General features: G+C 42.6%; 2 protein-coding genes across 2 annotated transcripts; both read left to right on the top strand.

The window, feature by feature from the left end:
* Positions 1-4,596: 4,596 nt before the first annotated feature.
* Positions 4,597-8,254, top strand: LOC136120271 (protocadherin gamma-B2-like). Its single transcript, XM_065873711.1, has 2 exons — positions 4,597-7,052; positions 8,245-8,254. The coding sequence occupies exons 1-2, from the start codon at positions 4,597-4,599 to the stop codon at positions 8,252-8,254; spliced, it is 2,466 nt and encodes an 821-aa protein (XP_065729783.1).
* Positions 8,255-9,110: 856 nt separating this feature from the next.
* Positions 9,111-16,268, top strand: PCDHGA5 (protocadherin gamma subfamily A, 5). Its single transcript, XM_065873712.1, has 2 exons — positions 9,111-11,552; positions 16,191-16,268. Exons 1-2 carry the CDS (start codon positions 9,111-9,113, stop codon positions 16,266-16,268), a joined length of 2,520 nt encoding a protein of 839 aa, XP_065729784.1.
* The last annotated feature ends 10 nt before the right edge of the window (positions 16,269-16,278 follow it).

The raw sequence follows: 16,278 nt of genomic DNA on the forward strand, positions 1-16,278 counted from the left end.
CTGATCTCCCTGTGCTATGTGGCTGCTTCTCACTAGCTATCTATTTTACGTTTGGTAGTGTATATATGTCCATGCCACTCTCTCACTTTGTCACAGCTTACCCTTCCTCCTCCCCATGTCCTCAAGTCCATTCTCTATGTCTGCGTCCTTATTCCTGTCCTGCCCCTAGGTTCTTCATAACCTTTTTTTATTTTTTGAGTCCATATATATGTGTTAGCATACGGTATTTTTCTCTTTCTGACTTACTTCACTCTGTATGACAGACTCTAGGTCTATCCACCTGATTACAAATAGCTCAATTTCATTTCTTTTTATGGCTGAGTAATATTCCATTGTATATATGTGCCACATCTTCTTTATCCATTCATCTGTCGATGGACACTTAGGTTGTTTCCATGTCCTGGCTAGTGTACATAGTGCTGCAATGAACATTTTGGTACATGACTCTTTTTGAATTATGGTTTTCTCAGGGTACATGCCCAGTAGTGGGATTGCTGGGTCATATGGTAGTTCTATTTTTAGTTTTTTAAGGAACCTCCATACTGTTCTCCATAGTGGCTGTATCAATTTACATTCCCACCAACAGTGCAAGAGGGTTCCCTTTTCTCCACACCCTCTCCAGCATTTATTGTTTGTAGATTTTTTGATGATGGCCATTCTGACCGGTGTGAGGTGATACCTCATTGTACTTTTGATTTGCATTTCCCTAATGATGTGTGATGTTGAGCATCCTTTCATGTGTTTGTCGAAAATCTGTGTATCTTCTTTGGAGAAATGTCTATTTAGGTTTTCTGCCCATTTTTGGATTGAGTTGTTTGATTTTTTGAGACTGAGGTGCATGAACTGCTTGTATATTTTGGAGATTAATCCTTTGTCAGTTGCTTTGTTTGCAAATATTTTCTCCCATTCTGAGCGTTGTCTTTTCATCTTGTTTATGGTTTCCTTTGCTGTGCAAAAGCTTTTAAGATTCATTAGGTCCCATTTGTTTATTTTTGTTTTTATTTCCATTTCTCTAGGAGGTGGGTCAAAAAGAATCTTGCTGTGGTTTATGTCATAGAGTTTTCTGTCTGTGTTTTCCTCTAGAGTTTTATAGTGTCTGGCCTTACATTTAGGTCTTTAATCCATTTTGAGCTTATTTTTGTGTATGGTGTTAGGGAGTGTTCTAATTTCATTCTTTTACATGCGGCTGTCCAGTTTTCCCAGCACCATTTATTGAAGAGGCTGTCTTCTCTCCATTGTATATTCTTGCCTCCTTTATCAAAAATAAGGTGACCAGGGCTTCCCTGGTGGTGCAATGGTTAAGAATCCGCCTGCCAATGCAGGAGAAACGGGTTTGAGCCCTGGTCCAGGAAGATCCCACATGCCGCGGAGCAGCTAAGCCTGTGTGCCACAACTACTGAGCCTGCGCTCTAGATCTCGCGAGCCACAATTACTAAGCCTGTGTGCCATAACTACTGAAGCCCGTGCGCCTAGAGCCTGTGCTCTGCAACAAGAGAAGCCACCGCAGTGAGAAGCCCATGCACCACAACGAAGAGTAGCCCCCGCTCACCACAACCAGAGGAAGCCCGTGTGCAGCAATGAAGACCCAATGCAGCCAAAAATAAAAAATAAAATAAATAAAAAAAAAATAAGTTGACCATATGTGCGTGGGTTTATCGCTGGGCTTTCTGTCCTGTTCCATTGATCTATATTTCTGTTTTTGTGCCAGTGCTGTACTGTCTTGATTACTGTAGCTTTGTAGTGTTGTCTGAAGTCCAGGAGCCTGATTCCTCCAGCTCTGTTTTTCTTTCTCAGGATTGCTTTGGCTATTCAGGGTCTTTTGTGTTTCCATACAAATTGTGAAATTTTTTGTTCTAGTTCTGTGAAAAATGCCATTGGTAGTTTTATAGGGGTTGCAATGAATCTGTAGATTGCTTTGGGTAGTATAGTCATTTTCACAATGTTGATTCTTCCAATCCTAAAACGTGGTATATCTCTCCATCTATTTGTATCATCTTTAATTTCTTTCATCAGTGTCTTATAGTTTTCTGCATACAGTCTTTGGCCTCCTTAGGTAGGTTTATTCCTAGGTAGTTTGTTATTTTTGTTGCAGTGGTAAATGGGAGTGTTTCCTTAATTTCTCTTTCAGATTTTTCATCATTAGTGTATAGGAATGTGAGAGATTTCTGTGCATTAATTTTGTATCCTGCTACTTTACCAAATTCATTGATTAGCTCTAGTAGTTTTCTGGTAGCATCTTTTAGTATTCTCTATGTATAGTATCATGTCATCTGCAAACAGTGACAGCTTTACCTCTTTTCCGATTTGAATTCCTTCTATTTCTTTTTCTTCTCTGCTGCCTCTCACGTCTTTACAGCCATTTTCCTTTAGGCATTACTGAAAGGATAGATTAGAATTGTGAAATAATTCACAATTATTAAGGAGGCAATTGTGTATATTTATATTAAAGCATTCTCCCTTATGAAGCTGTTGTGTCTGGATTGAGTATTTTAAATTTTCCTCTTTTTACACCCTAATGTACTTTGCTTGAAATTTACTTTTATTTCCTTTGGGATAGGTATTTTCCATTATGATTAAACAATGGCAATTTATAAATATTGGGGAATATACTTAACATTTAGATATAACTTTAACAGGGATAGTTTCTCAACTGGATTGGTACATTTCATATATTGTGTTGTTGCAGTTTGTGAGATGCACCAACTGACTATGTGTGATTCCCTTGGTGCACTTCTGTGATTACCAAAAATATTGCCCATTTAATTTCACTCATATTTAATAGCTTGCAGGAGTGATTTTAATAATTTCTGAACTACCTATTATGGTATCACTATGAGACCCTTTTTGATTTCTGAGGAAAACATAACTTTCAAAAATCTTTCCTTTTTCATCTTGGGAGCCTCTTATACAGGTTGGGTGACTTAGATTCTAAACTGATATGATTTATGCTATTTAGTAAGAAGGTCTCAGCCCTGGTCCCCAAAATTGCTCATAGGTATCTCTGTCACCGTTGGGCTCTGGGATGATATGACTTGGGGAAAATATTCATGAATGTCTAGGACTGCAAAAATTAGTGAACTTTGGATACCTGGAAATTGTAGCAATAGTTTGTGGACTATGCCTCAATTCAGCTTAAGAAGGAGAGTTTGAGTTTCTAAATGCCTTTGTCTTCATGGGAAATTGTGGTGCAATACATAGAGTAAAACAGGAATGTGGTATGATACAACTAGCTGGCATGAGGAGAGGAAAGAGAAAATAATAAATGAATATTGAGAAACAAATCGTATCTGAGGATAGATCGTTTAAAATGCTGAAGCTTTAAAATATAATTTGGAAATATCAATTGTCTTGAAACTGTGACAGACATATTTGCATGCTGGCATTAAGAATACATTCCAGAATCAGAGTGATATATATTTTTTAAATGCCTAGGAGGGCAGTAGATAATTTATAACTAATATCACATGGAAATACATTTTTGTTTGAGTGGACACTGGGTTTCTTTTAGAAAGTAATATTTCTGGTTAAATAAATTGTTGCACAATTATATGACGGGCTACTACATAGCCATAAGAAATTAAAAATGGAAAACCTTTTTATGTACTGTTAGAATATGTTATCTTCAAGATATAGTGAGTTATATATACACTACTATGTATAAAATAGGTAACTAATGAGAACCTACTGTACAGCACAGGGAACTCTACTCAATGCTTGGTGGTGACCTAAATGAGAAGAAAATCCAAAAAAGAAAGGGTATATGTATACGTATAGCTGATTCACTTTGCTGTACAGCAGAAACTAACACAACATTGTAAAGCAACTATACTCCAATAAAAATTAATTTAATAAAATAAAATGCACCAAAGTCTTATAGCTCAGATTTCAAGGAAACTCAATAGAAGTTTCCTCAAATTTGATAACAATCAAAAAAATTACATTTTATTACTAACAAATGGTTGAGAATTTGAAAGAAACATCTGCAAACTGTCAAAAAATAAAAAGCAAATTTCCATCAATTAAAAAAAAGATATAATGAGTGAAAAAAGCAAGATGCAAAACATTGTATATTGTATCCTTTTGTGTCTAAAATCGGGGGAGAATATTTTTAGAAATCTGCTGGACTCTACAAAACATACTAATGGAATGATACACAAAAAACACAGCACTCATTTCTCCTGGGAAAAATATGTTGTTGAAAGCAGAGGGAGAGCCTATAAAATATGCCATTTGTGCCTTCTGAATTTCGAACTGTATGAATGTATACCTATTTAAAAACAAATAAATACTCCTTGTAAATCTCCCCCCAAAAAAAGAGAAAACAAAAATAGTTCCTTGCAAAACATTTACAAGTCATTAGTGCAGTTTCTGGGGAAAACCTCTGGGCGTCGCTGTAGGCCAAAAGAAGGAAGAGAAGATAATCAGAGGCGCATTTGGGAACCTCTGAAAGGGTAACTTCCTGCTCAAACAAACCACACAAGGGAGGCCAGTACAGGTTTGGATAGTGGAAACGAAAGCAGGAAAAGTGACCCTATCCCGGATTTTGCTTATTCCTCCTCCCGACCAAGGAGCGGAGCAGCAGTGGAGGGAGACAGGATGAGGCCAAGCGCAGAGAGGAGCGGCCGAGCGCTGTGGCGGCAGGTACTGTTGCCCTTCCTGCTGTCTTTGTTCCGCGGGGCTCTCCCAGACCAAATTCGCTACTCAATTCCCGAGGAGCTGGCCAAGAACTCGGTGGTAGGAAACCTCGCCAAGGATCTGGGTCTCAGTGTCCGGGACTTGTCGGCCCGGAAGTTGCGGGTTACCGCGGAGAAGGAATATTTTATTGTAAACCCTGAGAGCGGGGACTTACTTGTGAGTGATAGAATAGACCGAGAGCAGATTTGTGGGAAGAAGCCTCTGTGCATTCTGGATTTCGATACTGTCGCTGAAAACCCACTAAATATTTTCCATGTATCAGTAATAGTACAGGATATAAATGACAACACTCCGCTATTCAAACAGAGTAAGATTGACTTAAAAATTGGAGAATCCACTAAGCCAGGTAAAACATTTCCACTAGACCCGGCGCTGGATTTGGATGCTGGTCCTAATTCACTGCAAAGATACAACCTTAATGAAAATGAGCACTTTGATCTCACAGAGAAACAGACTCCAGATGGACGTAAATATCCTGAGTTGATTCTGAAACATTCTCTGGACAGAGAAGAGCAGAATTTTCATCATCTGGTCCTGACAGCTGTAGACGGTGGGGACCCACCCCAAAGTGGCACCACCCAGATCCAAATCCAAGTCACAGATGCGAACGATAATCCCCCAGTGTTCAGCCAGGACGTGTACAGGGTCAGCCTGCAAGAGGGTGTGCCCCCTGGATTCTTAGTGCTTCAACTGACAGCCACCGACCAGGACGAGGGCGTCAATGCAGAGATCATCTACTCCTTTCATAATGTGGATGAACAAGTGGAACGATTTTTTAACTTAGACAGAAGAACAGGAGAAATCACGACAAAGGATGATTTTGATTTTGAAATCGCTAGTAGTTACACTCTCACTATAGAAGCGAAAGATCCTGGAGATCTAGCAGCCCATTGCAGTGTCCAAGTCGAAATTCTCGATGAGAATGATTGTGCACCAGAAGTGATTGTGACTTCAATATTTACTCCCCTACCAGAGGATTCACCACCAGGAACAGTGATCGCCTTGATAAAAACAAGAGATAGAGACTCTGGAGAAAATGGAGAAGTTTACTGCCAAATCTTGGGAAAGGCCGAGTTTATATTGAAATCCTACTCGAAGAACTATTACAAGCTAGTGACAGACCGGACCCTGGACCGGGAGGAGATCCCAGAATACAACGTCACTATAATGGCCACCGACAGAGGCAAGCAGCCCCTCTCCTCTAGTATAAGCATCACTCTGCGCCTCGCAGATGTCAACGACAACGCTCCAGTTTTCCACCAGGCCTCCTACGTGGTCCACGTGGCAGAAAACAACCCGCCTGGAGCCGCCATCGCCCAAGTTAGCGCTTCAGATCCAGACTTGGGGCCCAACGGCCAAGTCTCCTACTCCATCGTGGCCAGCGACCTGGAGCCGCGCGCGCTGTCGTCCTACGTGTCCGTGAGCGCACAGAGCGGCGTGGTGTTCGCGCAGCGCGCCTTCGACCACGAGCAGCTGCGCGCCTTCGAGCTGACGCTGCAGGCCCGCGACCACGGCTCGCCCGCGCTCAGCACCAACGTGAGCCTGCGCGTGCTGGTGGGCGACCGCAACGACAACGCGCCCAGGGTGCTGTACCCGGCCTTGGGGCCCGACGGCTCGGCGCTCTTCGACACGGTGCCGCGCGCCGCGCAGCCCGGCTACCTGGTCACCAAGGTGGTGGCGGTAGACGCCGACTCTGGACACAACGCCTGGCTGTCCTACCACGTGCTGCAGGCCAGCGAGCCCGGACTCTTCAGCGTGGGGCTGCGCACGGGCGAGGTGCGCACGGCGCGGGCCCTGGGCGACAGGGACGCGGCCCGCCAGCGCCTGCTGGTTGCTGTGCGCGACGGGGGACAGCCGGCCCTCTCGGCCACCGCCACGCTGCTCCTGGTTTTCGCGGACAGCCTGCAGGAGGCGCTGCCGGACCTCAGTGACCACTCTGAGCCCACTGACCCCCAAGCTGAGCTGCAGTTTTACCTGGTGGTGGCCTTGGCCTTGATCTCGGTGCTCTTCCTCCTGGCAGTGATTCTGGCGGTCGCCCTACAGCTTCGACGCTCCTCCAGCCCCGCTGCCTGGGGCTGCTTTCAGCCTGGTGTCTGTGTCAAGTCTGGACCCGTGGTTCCCCCCAACTACAGCGAGGGAACATTGCCCTATTCCTACAATCTGTGTGTTGCCTCACAATCAGCTAAGGCAGAATTTAATTTTCTCAGCGTCACCCCAGAAATGGCTCCCCCTCAGGATCTCCTCTGCGAAGATGCCTCTTGGGTGCCAAGTAGTAATCATGGAGATGCTGGGGTCCCATTTGCCTCAGGTACTATTTTAAAGGTGAGCTCTAATTTAATTCACTTTTTTACCTTGCGGTTTCAATGTTTATTAACAAATCACCTAACCGGAGTAGAAGTCTTCAATTCATATTTTATTGTTTTGTGGCTAGAATTTAGGTGGTTTTCTGCCTTAAATATCATAATCATATTTAAACAAATCTTTGACATAGGTTTTCTATCTGACAGGTATGATTTATTTATCATAGTTACAAGCTTTTACTTCATAAAATACTTCTTTTTCTTCCTCATCTTTACATTCCTTCCCTCTGAAAGTTTATTACTGTTGAGACCTTAAGCTATTCCTTTTTCCTTCAGGGTCTTTATATTAGTTTTATTAATTTTAGTTGCAATTCCTCTTAGAATTATAGTACTTAAGAGTAAAGAGAGGGCTTCCCTGGTGGCGCAGTGGTTGAGAGTCCGCCTGCTGATGCAGGGGACGCGGGTTCGTGCCCCTGGTCCGGGAGGATCCCACATGCGGCGGAGCGGCTGGGCCCGTGAGCCATGGCCGCTGAGCCTGTGCGTCCGGAGCCTGTGCTCCACAATGGGAGAGGCTACAGCAGTGAGAGCCCCGCGTACCGCAAAAAAAAAAAAAAAAAAAAAAGAGTAAAGAGAGCTCTCCATCTCACTAGTTTGGGAAACTGGGAACCAAAGAAAGGAAGAATTTTACTCAATGTCATGGCCTGTCAACAGCAGAGCATGGGTAGGACTGACATGAACACCAGCACTCTTCGTATCTTTACAAGCTAAGTGTCTTGGGATCCCAGATCTATTTTAATAGGTTGTGAAAAGTTTGAGGTATGCAGTGTCTGCTATTAAGAGTGTGTTTAATAAATGGGAGAAATCTTTCTTTCTCAGGCACAGTAACAAATTGCTCTTGTGAAAAATTGTACATTGAGAAAAATTTTGCAACCTATTCTCACATTGCTTCCTTAAAACTTTATTTTTTGAATTTTCTAGGTATAGATGTAAAACATCTTTATTTTCCTATAAAGGTGTCATTAAGTAAAAATTGCTTCTCTCAATGGACTCTCTGAAATGTCCACTTTTTTTTTTTAGTCATGAGGCATTTCTTTTTCTGCTACCATATAAACGTGATAACATTAAATATCTGTCTTAACATAGAGAGGCCACTCACTGCCTGCTCAATGATAAGCATCTGGACTTGTTTTTCTGTAAGGGTGATGAACTAAAGCCTTTCTGCCATAGTCACTCTACTGATTTTCCCCAGGTGTCTGTAACTGTAAAACATCTAACTCCAATTTAGACATGGTAATAGGAAAATATAAATAATGCATAGTTAATCCGACTCAAACTCTCCGTCTGATATAGCGTAGTTGCCATGTTCTTAGTGTGAAAATCTTGAAACTTTCTTGAAGACCTCACAAGTAACAAAAAGAAAAAAAAGTCCCTTTATTTCTTCTGCATATGACAGCTAATGCAATTTGCATAATTCAGTAGGCCTTTTTTCAAAGGTCTACTGAGAGCTAAAATTGTTTTCTTGGCATTCTTATATACAAACGGGCATGTTTTCATAAATATATCCTAATTAAAAACTGAAATCCTTAAACCGCAAAAGAATACTGATGTCCTAATTAAATGGACTCAATATAGGTAAGAGGTAATTAAAGGGCATAGGCTCAATGACACAGTAAATAAAACTTTTCTAAAGAAGTAAAAAATAATCTAATAATTATATTAATCTCAGAATTAAGCTTGTGGAAGTCTTTTGCTATTTTAGAATTAAATCTTATTTAAATATAAGGAATGTCACGTGGTAATATATTAAGGATACAGAAAATTATTAGAAATAAAATATAATTAAACATATTTGAAATCAAAACAGAATTGGTGTAGTAACTGGTTAGGACTCTGAGCGTCGCTGTTCACCAAAGTGGGAAAGAAGCTGCCGCTGATGCGATCAGACTCTGTTCCTTCCGCACTAAGCACGCGCAGACCAGACAAGCTCCTGGGAAAAGCCGCCCACCCGCGCCCCTCTCCCATTTCCGCAAGGGAATGTGTTCCCCTTGGCTTTAGAGAAGTAAGGAAACAGCAGATTGGAACCAGGACTAAGAGAAAACTGGTCAGAGAGAGGCAATGGCGGATCCACTGAGGGGTTGGGGCTGCAGAGAGCTGTTCCTGCTCTCCATGCTGCTGGGGACGCTGTGGGGAGCCGGGGCCGGGCAGATCCGCTACTCGGTACCAGAGGAGCTGGAGAAAGGCTCCTTCGTGGGCAACATCGCCAAGGACCTGGGGCTGGAGCCCTGGGAGCTGGCGGAGCGGGGAGTCCGCATCGTCTCCAGAGGTAGGACGCAGCTCTTTGCTCTGAACCCGCGAAGCGGCAGCTTGGTCACCGCCGGCAGGACAGACCGGGAGGAGCTCTGCGCTCAGAGCGCGCGGTGTCTGCTGAGTTTTAACATCTTGGTTGAGAGTAAAATGAAAATGTATGGGGTAGAAGTAGAAATAATCGATATTAATGATAACTTCCCGCGTTTCCGGGATGAGGAAGTAAAAGTAAAAGTTAATGAAAATGCGGCTGTGGGAACGCGGTTAGTACTTCCCTTTGCTCGAGATGCCGATGTGGGTGTGAACTCCCTCCAGAGTTACCAGCTCAGCTCCAATATGCACTTCTCTTTGGCCGAGAAAAGCGACACAGATGGACAGAAATATCCAGAGCTGGTACTGGAACAGCCGTTGGACCGAGAGAAAGTAGCTGTTCACGACCTCCTGCTCACAGCTTTAGATGGCGGAGACCCCGTACTCTCTGGTACCACGCACATCCGCGTGATGGTACTCGATGCAAACGATAATGCGCCCCTGTTCACTCAATCCGAGTACAGAGTGAGTGTTCCAGAGAACATAGCTCTCGGCACTCGGCTGCTCACACTAACCGCCACGGATCCAGATGAGGGAATAAATGGGAAATTGACCTACTCTTTTCGCAATGAAGAAGACAAAATTTCAGAGACTTTCCAACTTGATTCCAACTTGGGTGAAATCTCAACTCTGCAATCACTGGATTACGAAGAATCCAGATTCTATCACATGGAAGTGGTAGCTCAGGATGGAGGTGCTCTTCTTGCCAGCGCTAAGGTACTAATCACAGTTCAGGACGTGAATGACAATGTGCCTGAAGTGATCCTCACCTCTCTCGCCAGTTCCATCTCTGAAGACTGTCTTCCCGGAACGATAATTGCTCTGTTTAGCGTACATGATGGTGATTCTGGAGAGAATGGTGAGATTGCATGTTCTATTCCCAGGAACCTGCCTTTTAAATTGGAAAAGTCAGTTGATAATTACTATCACTTACTGACAACAAGAGCCCTGGACAGAGAAGAGATCTCAGATTACAACATCACAGTAACTGTCACTGACTGTGGAAATCCACCACTGTCTACAGAAAACCACATCTCCCTGAAAGTGACAGACATCAATGACAACCCTCCCGTTTTCCCTCACACCTTATACTACACCTACATCCCAGAAAACAACCCCAGAGGCATCTCGATCTTCTCTGTGAACGCCCATGACCCCGACAGCGGCAACAACGCACAGGTCACTTACTCTCTGGCTGAGAACAAATTTCAGGGAACGCCTCTATCATCCTGCGTCTCCATTAACTCTGACACTGGAGTCCTGTATGCACTGTGCTCTTTCGACTATGAGCAGGTTAGAGAACTGCAGCTGTGGGTGACAGCCAGTGACAGTGGGGACCCTCCACTCAGCAGCAACGTGTCTCTGAGCCTGTTCATCCTGGACCAGAACGATAACGCACCTGAAATTCTGTACCCCGCCCTCCCCACCGACGGTTCCACCGGTGTGGAGCTGGCACCCCGCTCTGCAGAGCCTGGTTACCTGGTGACCAAGGTGGTGGCTGTGGACAGAGACTCAGGCCAGAACGCCTGGCTGTCCTACCGCCTGCTCAAGGCCAGCGAGCCAGGACTCTTCGCGTTGGGGCTGCACACGGGCGAGTTGCGCACAGCGCGGGCCCTGCTGGACAGAGACGCGTTCAAGCAGAGCCTGGTGGTGGCGGTCCAGGACCACGGCCAGCCCCCTCTCTCGGCCACCGTCACGCTCACGGTGGCTGTGGCTGATAACATCCCAGATGTGCTGGCTGACTTGGGCAGCCTCAAACCCTCCGCCGACCCTGAGGACTCGAGCCTCACGCTGTACCTAGTGGTGGCGGTGGCCGCGGTCTCCTGCGTCTTCCTCGCATTTGTCATCGCGCTGCTGGCGCTCAGACTGCGGCGCTGGCACAGGTCGCGCGTGCTGCAGGCTTCCGTCAGCGGGTTGGCTGGCGCGCCCGCCTCTCACTTTGTGGGCGTGGACGGGGTGCGGGCTTTCCTGCAGACGTATTCGCACGAGGCCTGGCTCACCGCGGACTCGCGGGGGAGTCACGTGATCTTCCCGCAGCCCAACTACGCGGACACACTCATCAGCCAGGAGAGCTGTGAGAAAAGCGAGCCTCTCCTGATATCTGAGAAGATAAACGCAAAGGAAACAGAGCTAGGAGTTGTTCAGGTGAGTTTTCTTTTTTCTGTAACTATGTTTGGAGCATTTTCTTCATTTGTTTCCATCATTTTTCTGCCCCATTCAAAATCGGTTAAATACGTAAATAGTGAATCATTCTTTGCTTTATTTACAGATTAACTTGATTTGATAATTGATGCTTTCTCCGTTTGTTTTCAAATTATATTTTGTTTTTAATGTCTTTTTTCTATAATATGTGGATATTTTAGAAACTATAGCTGATATCCGTAGGCTTAAGTGAAACAAGTATTTTTTTTACATCTTTATTGGAGTATAATTGCTTTACAATGGTGTGTTAGTTTCTGCTTTATAACAAACTGAATCAGTTATACATATACATATGTTCCCATATCTGTTCCCTCTTGCGTCTCCCTCCCTCCCACCCTCCCTATCCCACCCCTCCAGGCGGTCACAAAGCACCGAGCTGATCTCCCTGTGCTATGCGGCTGCTTCCCACTAGCTATCTACCTTAAGTTTGGTAGTATATATATGTCCATGCCTCTCTCTCGCTTTGTCACAGCTTACCCTTCCCCCTCCCCATATTCTCAAGCCCATTCTCTAGTAGGTCTGTGTCTTTATTCCTGTCTTACCTCTAGGTTCTTCGTGACATTTTTTTTTCTTAGATTCCATATATATGTGTTAGCATACGGTATTTGTCTTTCTCTTTCTGACTTACTTCACTCTGTATGACAGACTCTAGGTCCATCCACCTCATTACAAATAGCTCAATTTCGTTTCTTTTTATGGCGAGTAATATTCTATTGTATATATGTGCCACGTCTTCTTTATCCATTCATCCGATGATGGACACTTAGGTTGTTTCCATCTCCGGGCTATTGTAAATAGAGCTGCAGTGAACATTTTGGTACATAACTCTTTTTGAATTATGGTTTTCTCGGGGTATATGCCCAGTAGTGGGATTGCTGGGTCATATGGTAGTTCTATTTGTAGTTTTTTAAGGAAGCTCCAAGTATTTTAAAAGAAAGTGGTTATACTTTATCCAAAGGCTTTCTTATACCGGAACTGTTTGTTAATAGAGGAGTTGTTTGATTAGAACATCCAAATTGTTAGATGTAATGTTCTCTTTTGAATATTTGCCTAAACACCAATAGCACATATGTTTTGGAGAAAGTATTGTACAGTATTGGTATTTTAGTACCTGCTGTTTTTGTAAGGGTACTAATAATTTGCATAAATCAGTGGAAGGATATAGAAAACTTCTGCGTGATCAGTATCAGAAAGACAGATTAAATTTATAGTGATGATAATGTCTGTGGCATTCTGAAATCTGGAAAGTTTGGGTTAACCCGTGTAATAATTGGACATGTGTAATTGTTTAGAGAAGAAATCAAAGGATCCTTTGACTTGTGCTTTAGAATAAATTCTGTGATGCAGTTTAAAATCGTCAAATAATTAGATACCAGTTCATTAAATACATATATACCATACACCTGGCATCTTCTGGTTACACATAACCCGTCCACTTTTCAGAATCAATATCGACCTGAATGTTTGCATTTCTGCAAGTGCAGCTACAATTCGCTTTATTAGAAGAGCTTAAGATTTGTATTTGGAAAATCAATTCAACTGATGAAATAAAGTAAGGCAGGACAAGAAAAATTAAGGATAAAATTCTCTGTGTTTGTTTGGGCCTCCTCCCTCCCTAATGTGCAGTGTACATCTATATTACACATTAACCAGAGCTCCTCAGAAATGAGAATGCCTGCTTGACTGTATTTTTTCTTTCAATATTTTTTCTTTCTCCTGATGCTAACACTGTAAGTTCTTAAAAGAATAGTGTTCTTTCCCAGCTCTGTAGAGGGTCACGGTGACTTTCTGCTCACTTTGTACATACTTACCTGGACTATATATCCTTGGCAAACTTCACGCAGAATATCAGTATATCATTTTGATAAACGATCCTTTGTCTCAAAAATGTATTTGACTGTGCCTTCAACTTCTAACAGGCAGAGCAGTTCTCAGAGCTTTCTGAGAAGCTGCTTCCTGGATTATCATCCTCAGTTCAGCTCGAATAAAATTCCCTTTTTGTCCTCTTAACTTGATAGTTAATTAAATTTTCACTAACACGACTTTAAAATGGTTTGGAAATTTAAAAAACTATTTCTCAGGGATGTGCTCATCTTAAACTATGAGATTTTTCTTATGAAATGCTGGTCTGTGTGTCTCAAATTTCACGAATATGTCTTGTGTAATGGAAGAACTATGTACGCTGTTCGTTTTTGCATATGATTTGCTGAATATGATTTTCAGATCCTTATTTTTAAAAGATTTTTCAAACTTTAAAATTTTGTACTTTCAACAACTTGAACATCAGCTGCAAAGTATGAATAAATGGGGAAAATGGCAATAAAATATTATTAATGGAATAGTAGGTTACATTACCTCAACCACATGAAAGGGTTACCATACATTTGGGAACCTAGGACCACTTGATTTTATTTTTTCAACATTTATTTGAAGGGGATCTAATTATATTTATATGTAGGCAATTCTGATCTCAGGGTACAATGTACAGACTCACCGAAGAGTGAAGTCATCCAAAGAGTAACAAGAAAAAAAAAAAAAGAGTAACAAGAGAATCTGTATGATTAATACTGAATACTGATATCATTCACTCTTACATGAAAACTCACTTTTCCATTATTTTTTAAAGAAAAGATTACTGTATAGATTTGGGTATGTGTCCTGGGTTAACTTTTTCATGCAATGGGAGAAAATACCTTTTATGTCTCTATAAACTTCAATAGACTTCACATAATAAAATGCGTGATCTACAGACTGTGAGTGTATATACTATACATAGTATACTCTGAAATACTTGAATCTTTAGCTTCATGTGTGTTCTGAAAAGATAACTTTCCTGTACTAATTGAAGTGTTCACACAGTGTTAAAAAAAAAAAAAAAGGCACTTGCTCAGTCATATTTTGGAGCAGTCTTGAGTCAGTAGTGGGTTTTTTTTGTTGGTTTTTTTTTGCGGTACGCGGGCCTCTCACCGTTGTGGCCTCTCCCGTTGCGGAGCACAGGCTCAGACGCGCAGGCTCAGCGGCCATGGCTCACGGGCCCAGCCGCTCCGGGGCACGAACCCGTGTCCCCTGCATCGGCAGGCGGACTCTCAACCACTGCGCCACCAGGGAAGCCCAGTAGTGTTTTTAATGTTTGTATAGAGATGCCAATGAGTTTCTGTCTCGAATCCTGGATAAATGTGCTTTTCCACTATAAAATGAGTTCTACATTGTTATACATCTTCCAAGTTTTAGACTGACCATATATTATGTAGTTTAAAATTTTTTTTCTGGGCTTCCCCGGTGGTGCAGTGGTTGAGAGTCCGCCTGCCGATGCAGGGGACACGGGTTTGTGCGCCGGTTCGGGAGGATCCCACGTGCCGCGGAGCGGCTGGGCCCGTGAGCCATGGCCGCTGAGCCTGCGCGTCCGAGCCTGTGCTCCGCAACTGGAGAGGCCACAACGGTGAGAGGCCCGCGTACCGCAAAAAAAAAAAAAAAAAAAAAAAAAAATTGTGAATGAAGATTTCTAGTTTGGAAATGGAATTAATACTCTAAGAAACCTATCAGAAACATGGAAACTGAAGTGCTTATTGCTAAGGGAAGAGTGTCAATAACAAAGAGTTGAGATGATCAGATAGTAACCCAGAGACCAAGGAAAAGTGGACAACATAGATTACTTTCTTTGGAATATATCATTATAAGGACTCATACTTCACCCCCAAAATCCAAGTAACTCACCATTGCTAAGGTACTTGAGAAGAAACAGTACAATTAAAGACAATGGTAATGTAGTGTGGACAAATAAAATTAGTGGAATAGTTTTAAATCATAGTCTTTTAATTAAAAAGACACGGAAAAGTGTCTATTTTTAATTAAATGACTACAATTTCAGGAAAAGAGAGTTTCTTGCTTCTTTACCATACTTCTATTTCATAAGGACAACCAATCTCCTTGCTATCTATCAGTTATTTTGGGAAGAAGATTATAAAGACAGAAGAAAGCAATACATAGGATAAAACTAAAAGCTGTGCGATTTATAACTTCTATAAGTTGGAAGAAAAGGAAATAGAGTGAAATAACAGTACATATCAAGCTGATATTTCAAGAATTTTCATATTACACTTTCTGCCACAACCAACACTTTCATTTGTATCACTTTCTACATATTACTTTATTTGGTCTTCAATTTTACTGAGGTACGCAGGGAAGATGTTATTATGGCCACTGTATGAAAATGGAAACTAAAAGCATGACGACGCCAATAAACATCTTCAGCAAGATACCTCTGGCTTTGAGGAATAAAAGTCACCTGATTTGGATGGATAAAGTTCAAGTTCAAAGAAATGACAGCGAGAACGAAGATACAGTACATTTAAAAAATGTTAAAATCCTTATAACATGGGACGAATGAGTATCTGTATGAGGACACAGTAGACTTGTCTTCTAGCTGGCTCTATATTTGGAACTGATTTAGTAATCACTAGTGCAGTTCTGCAGCCGAGGCGCGGGGTGCAGCTGTTGGCTAGTACTGAACAAGGTATCCAACTCCTCCTGAAGCAAAGGAATCGCCTGCGGACCGCGGAATCCCGCGAACTGTGCACTCTCTGAGGTTTTCTGCGGCAGAAATATCTATCCGAGAATCTGCTTGCCAAGACGCGTCCAAGGAGTAGCTCCTGCTCAGAAATTCTTGGGATCATTTAGCGATCGCAGC

The sequence above is a fragment of the Phocoena phocoena genome, chromosome 3 (assembly GCF_963924675.1).
Source record: "Phocoena phocoena chromosome 3, mPhoPho1.1, whole genome shotgun sequence".
Classification (NCBI taxonomy): domain Eukaryota; kingdom Metazoa; phylum Chordata; class Mammalia; order Artiodactyla; family Phocoenidae; genus Phocoena; species Phocoena phocoena.

Excerpts from the sequence above, each read along its gene's own strand:
- LOC136120271 (XM_065873711.1), top strand. The coding sequence starts at position 4,597 with ATGAGGCCAAGCGCAGAGAGGAGCGGCCGAGCGCTGTGGCGGCAGGTA.
- PCDHGA5 (XM_065873712.1), top strand. The coding sequence starts at position 9,111 with ATGGCGGATCCACTGAGGGGTTGGGGCTGCAGAGAGCTGTTCCTGCTC. Across the intron at positions 11,553-16,190 it reads AGGTGAGTTTTCTTTTTTCT|AAATATCTATCCGAGAATCT; the intron begins GTAACTATGTTT and ends TTTCTGCGGCAG.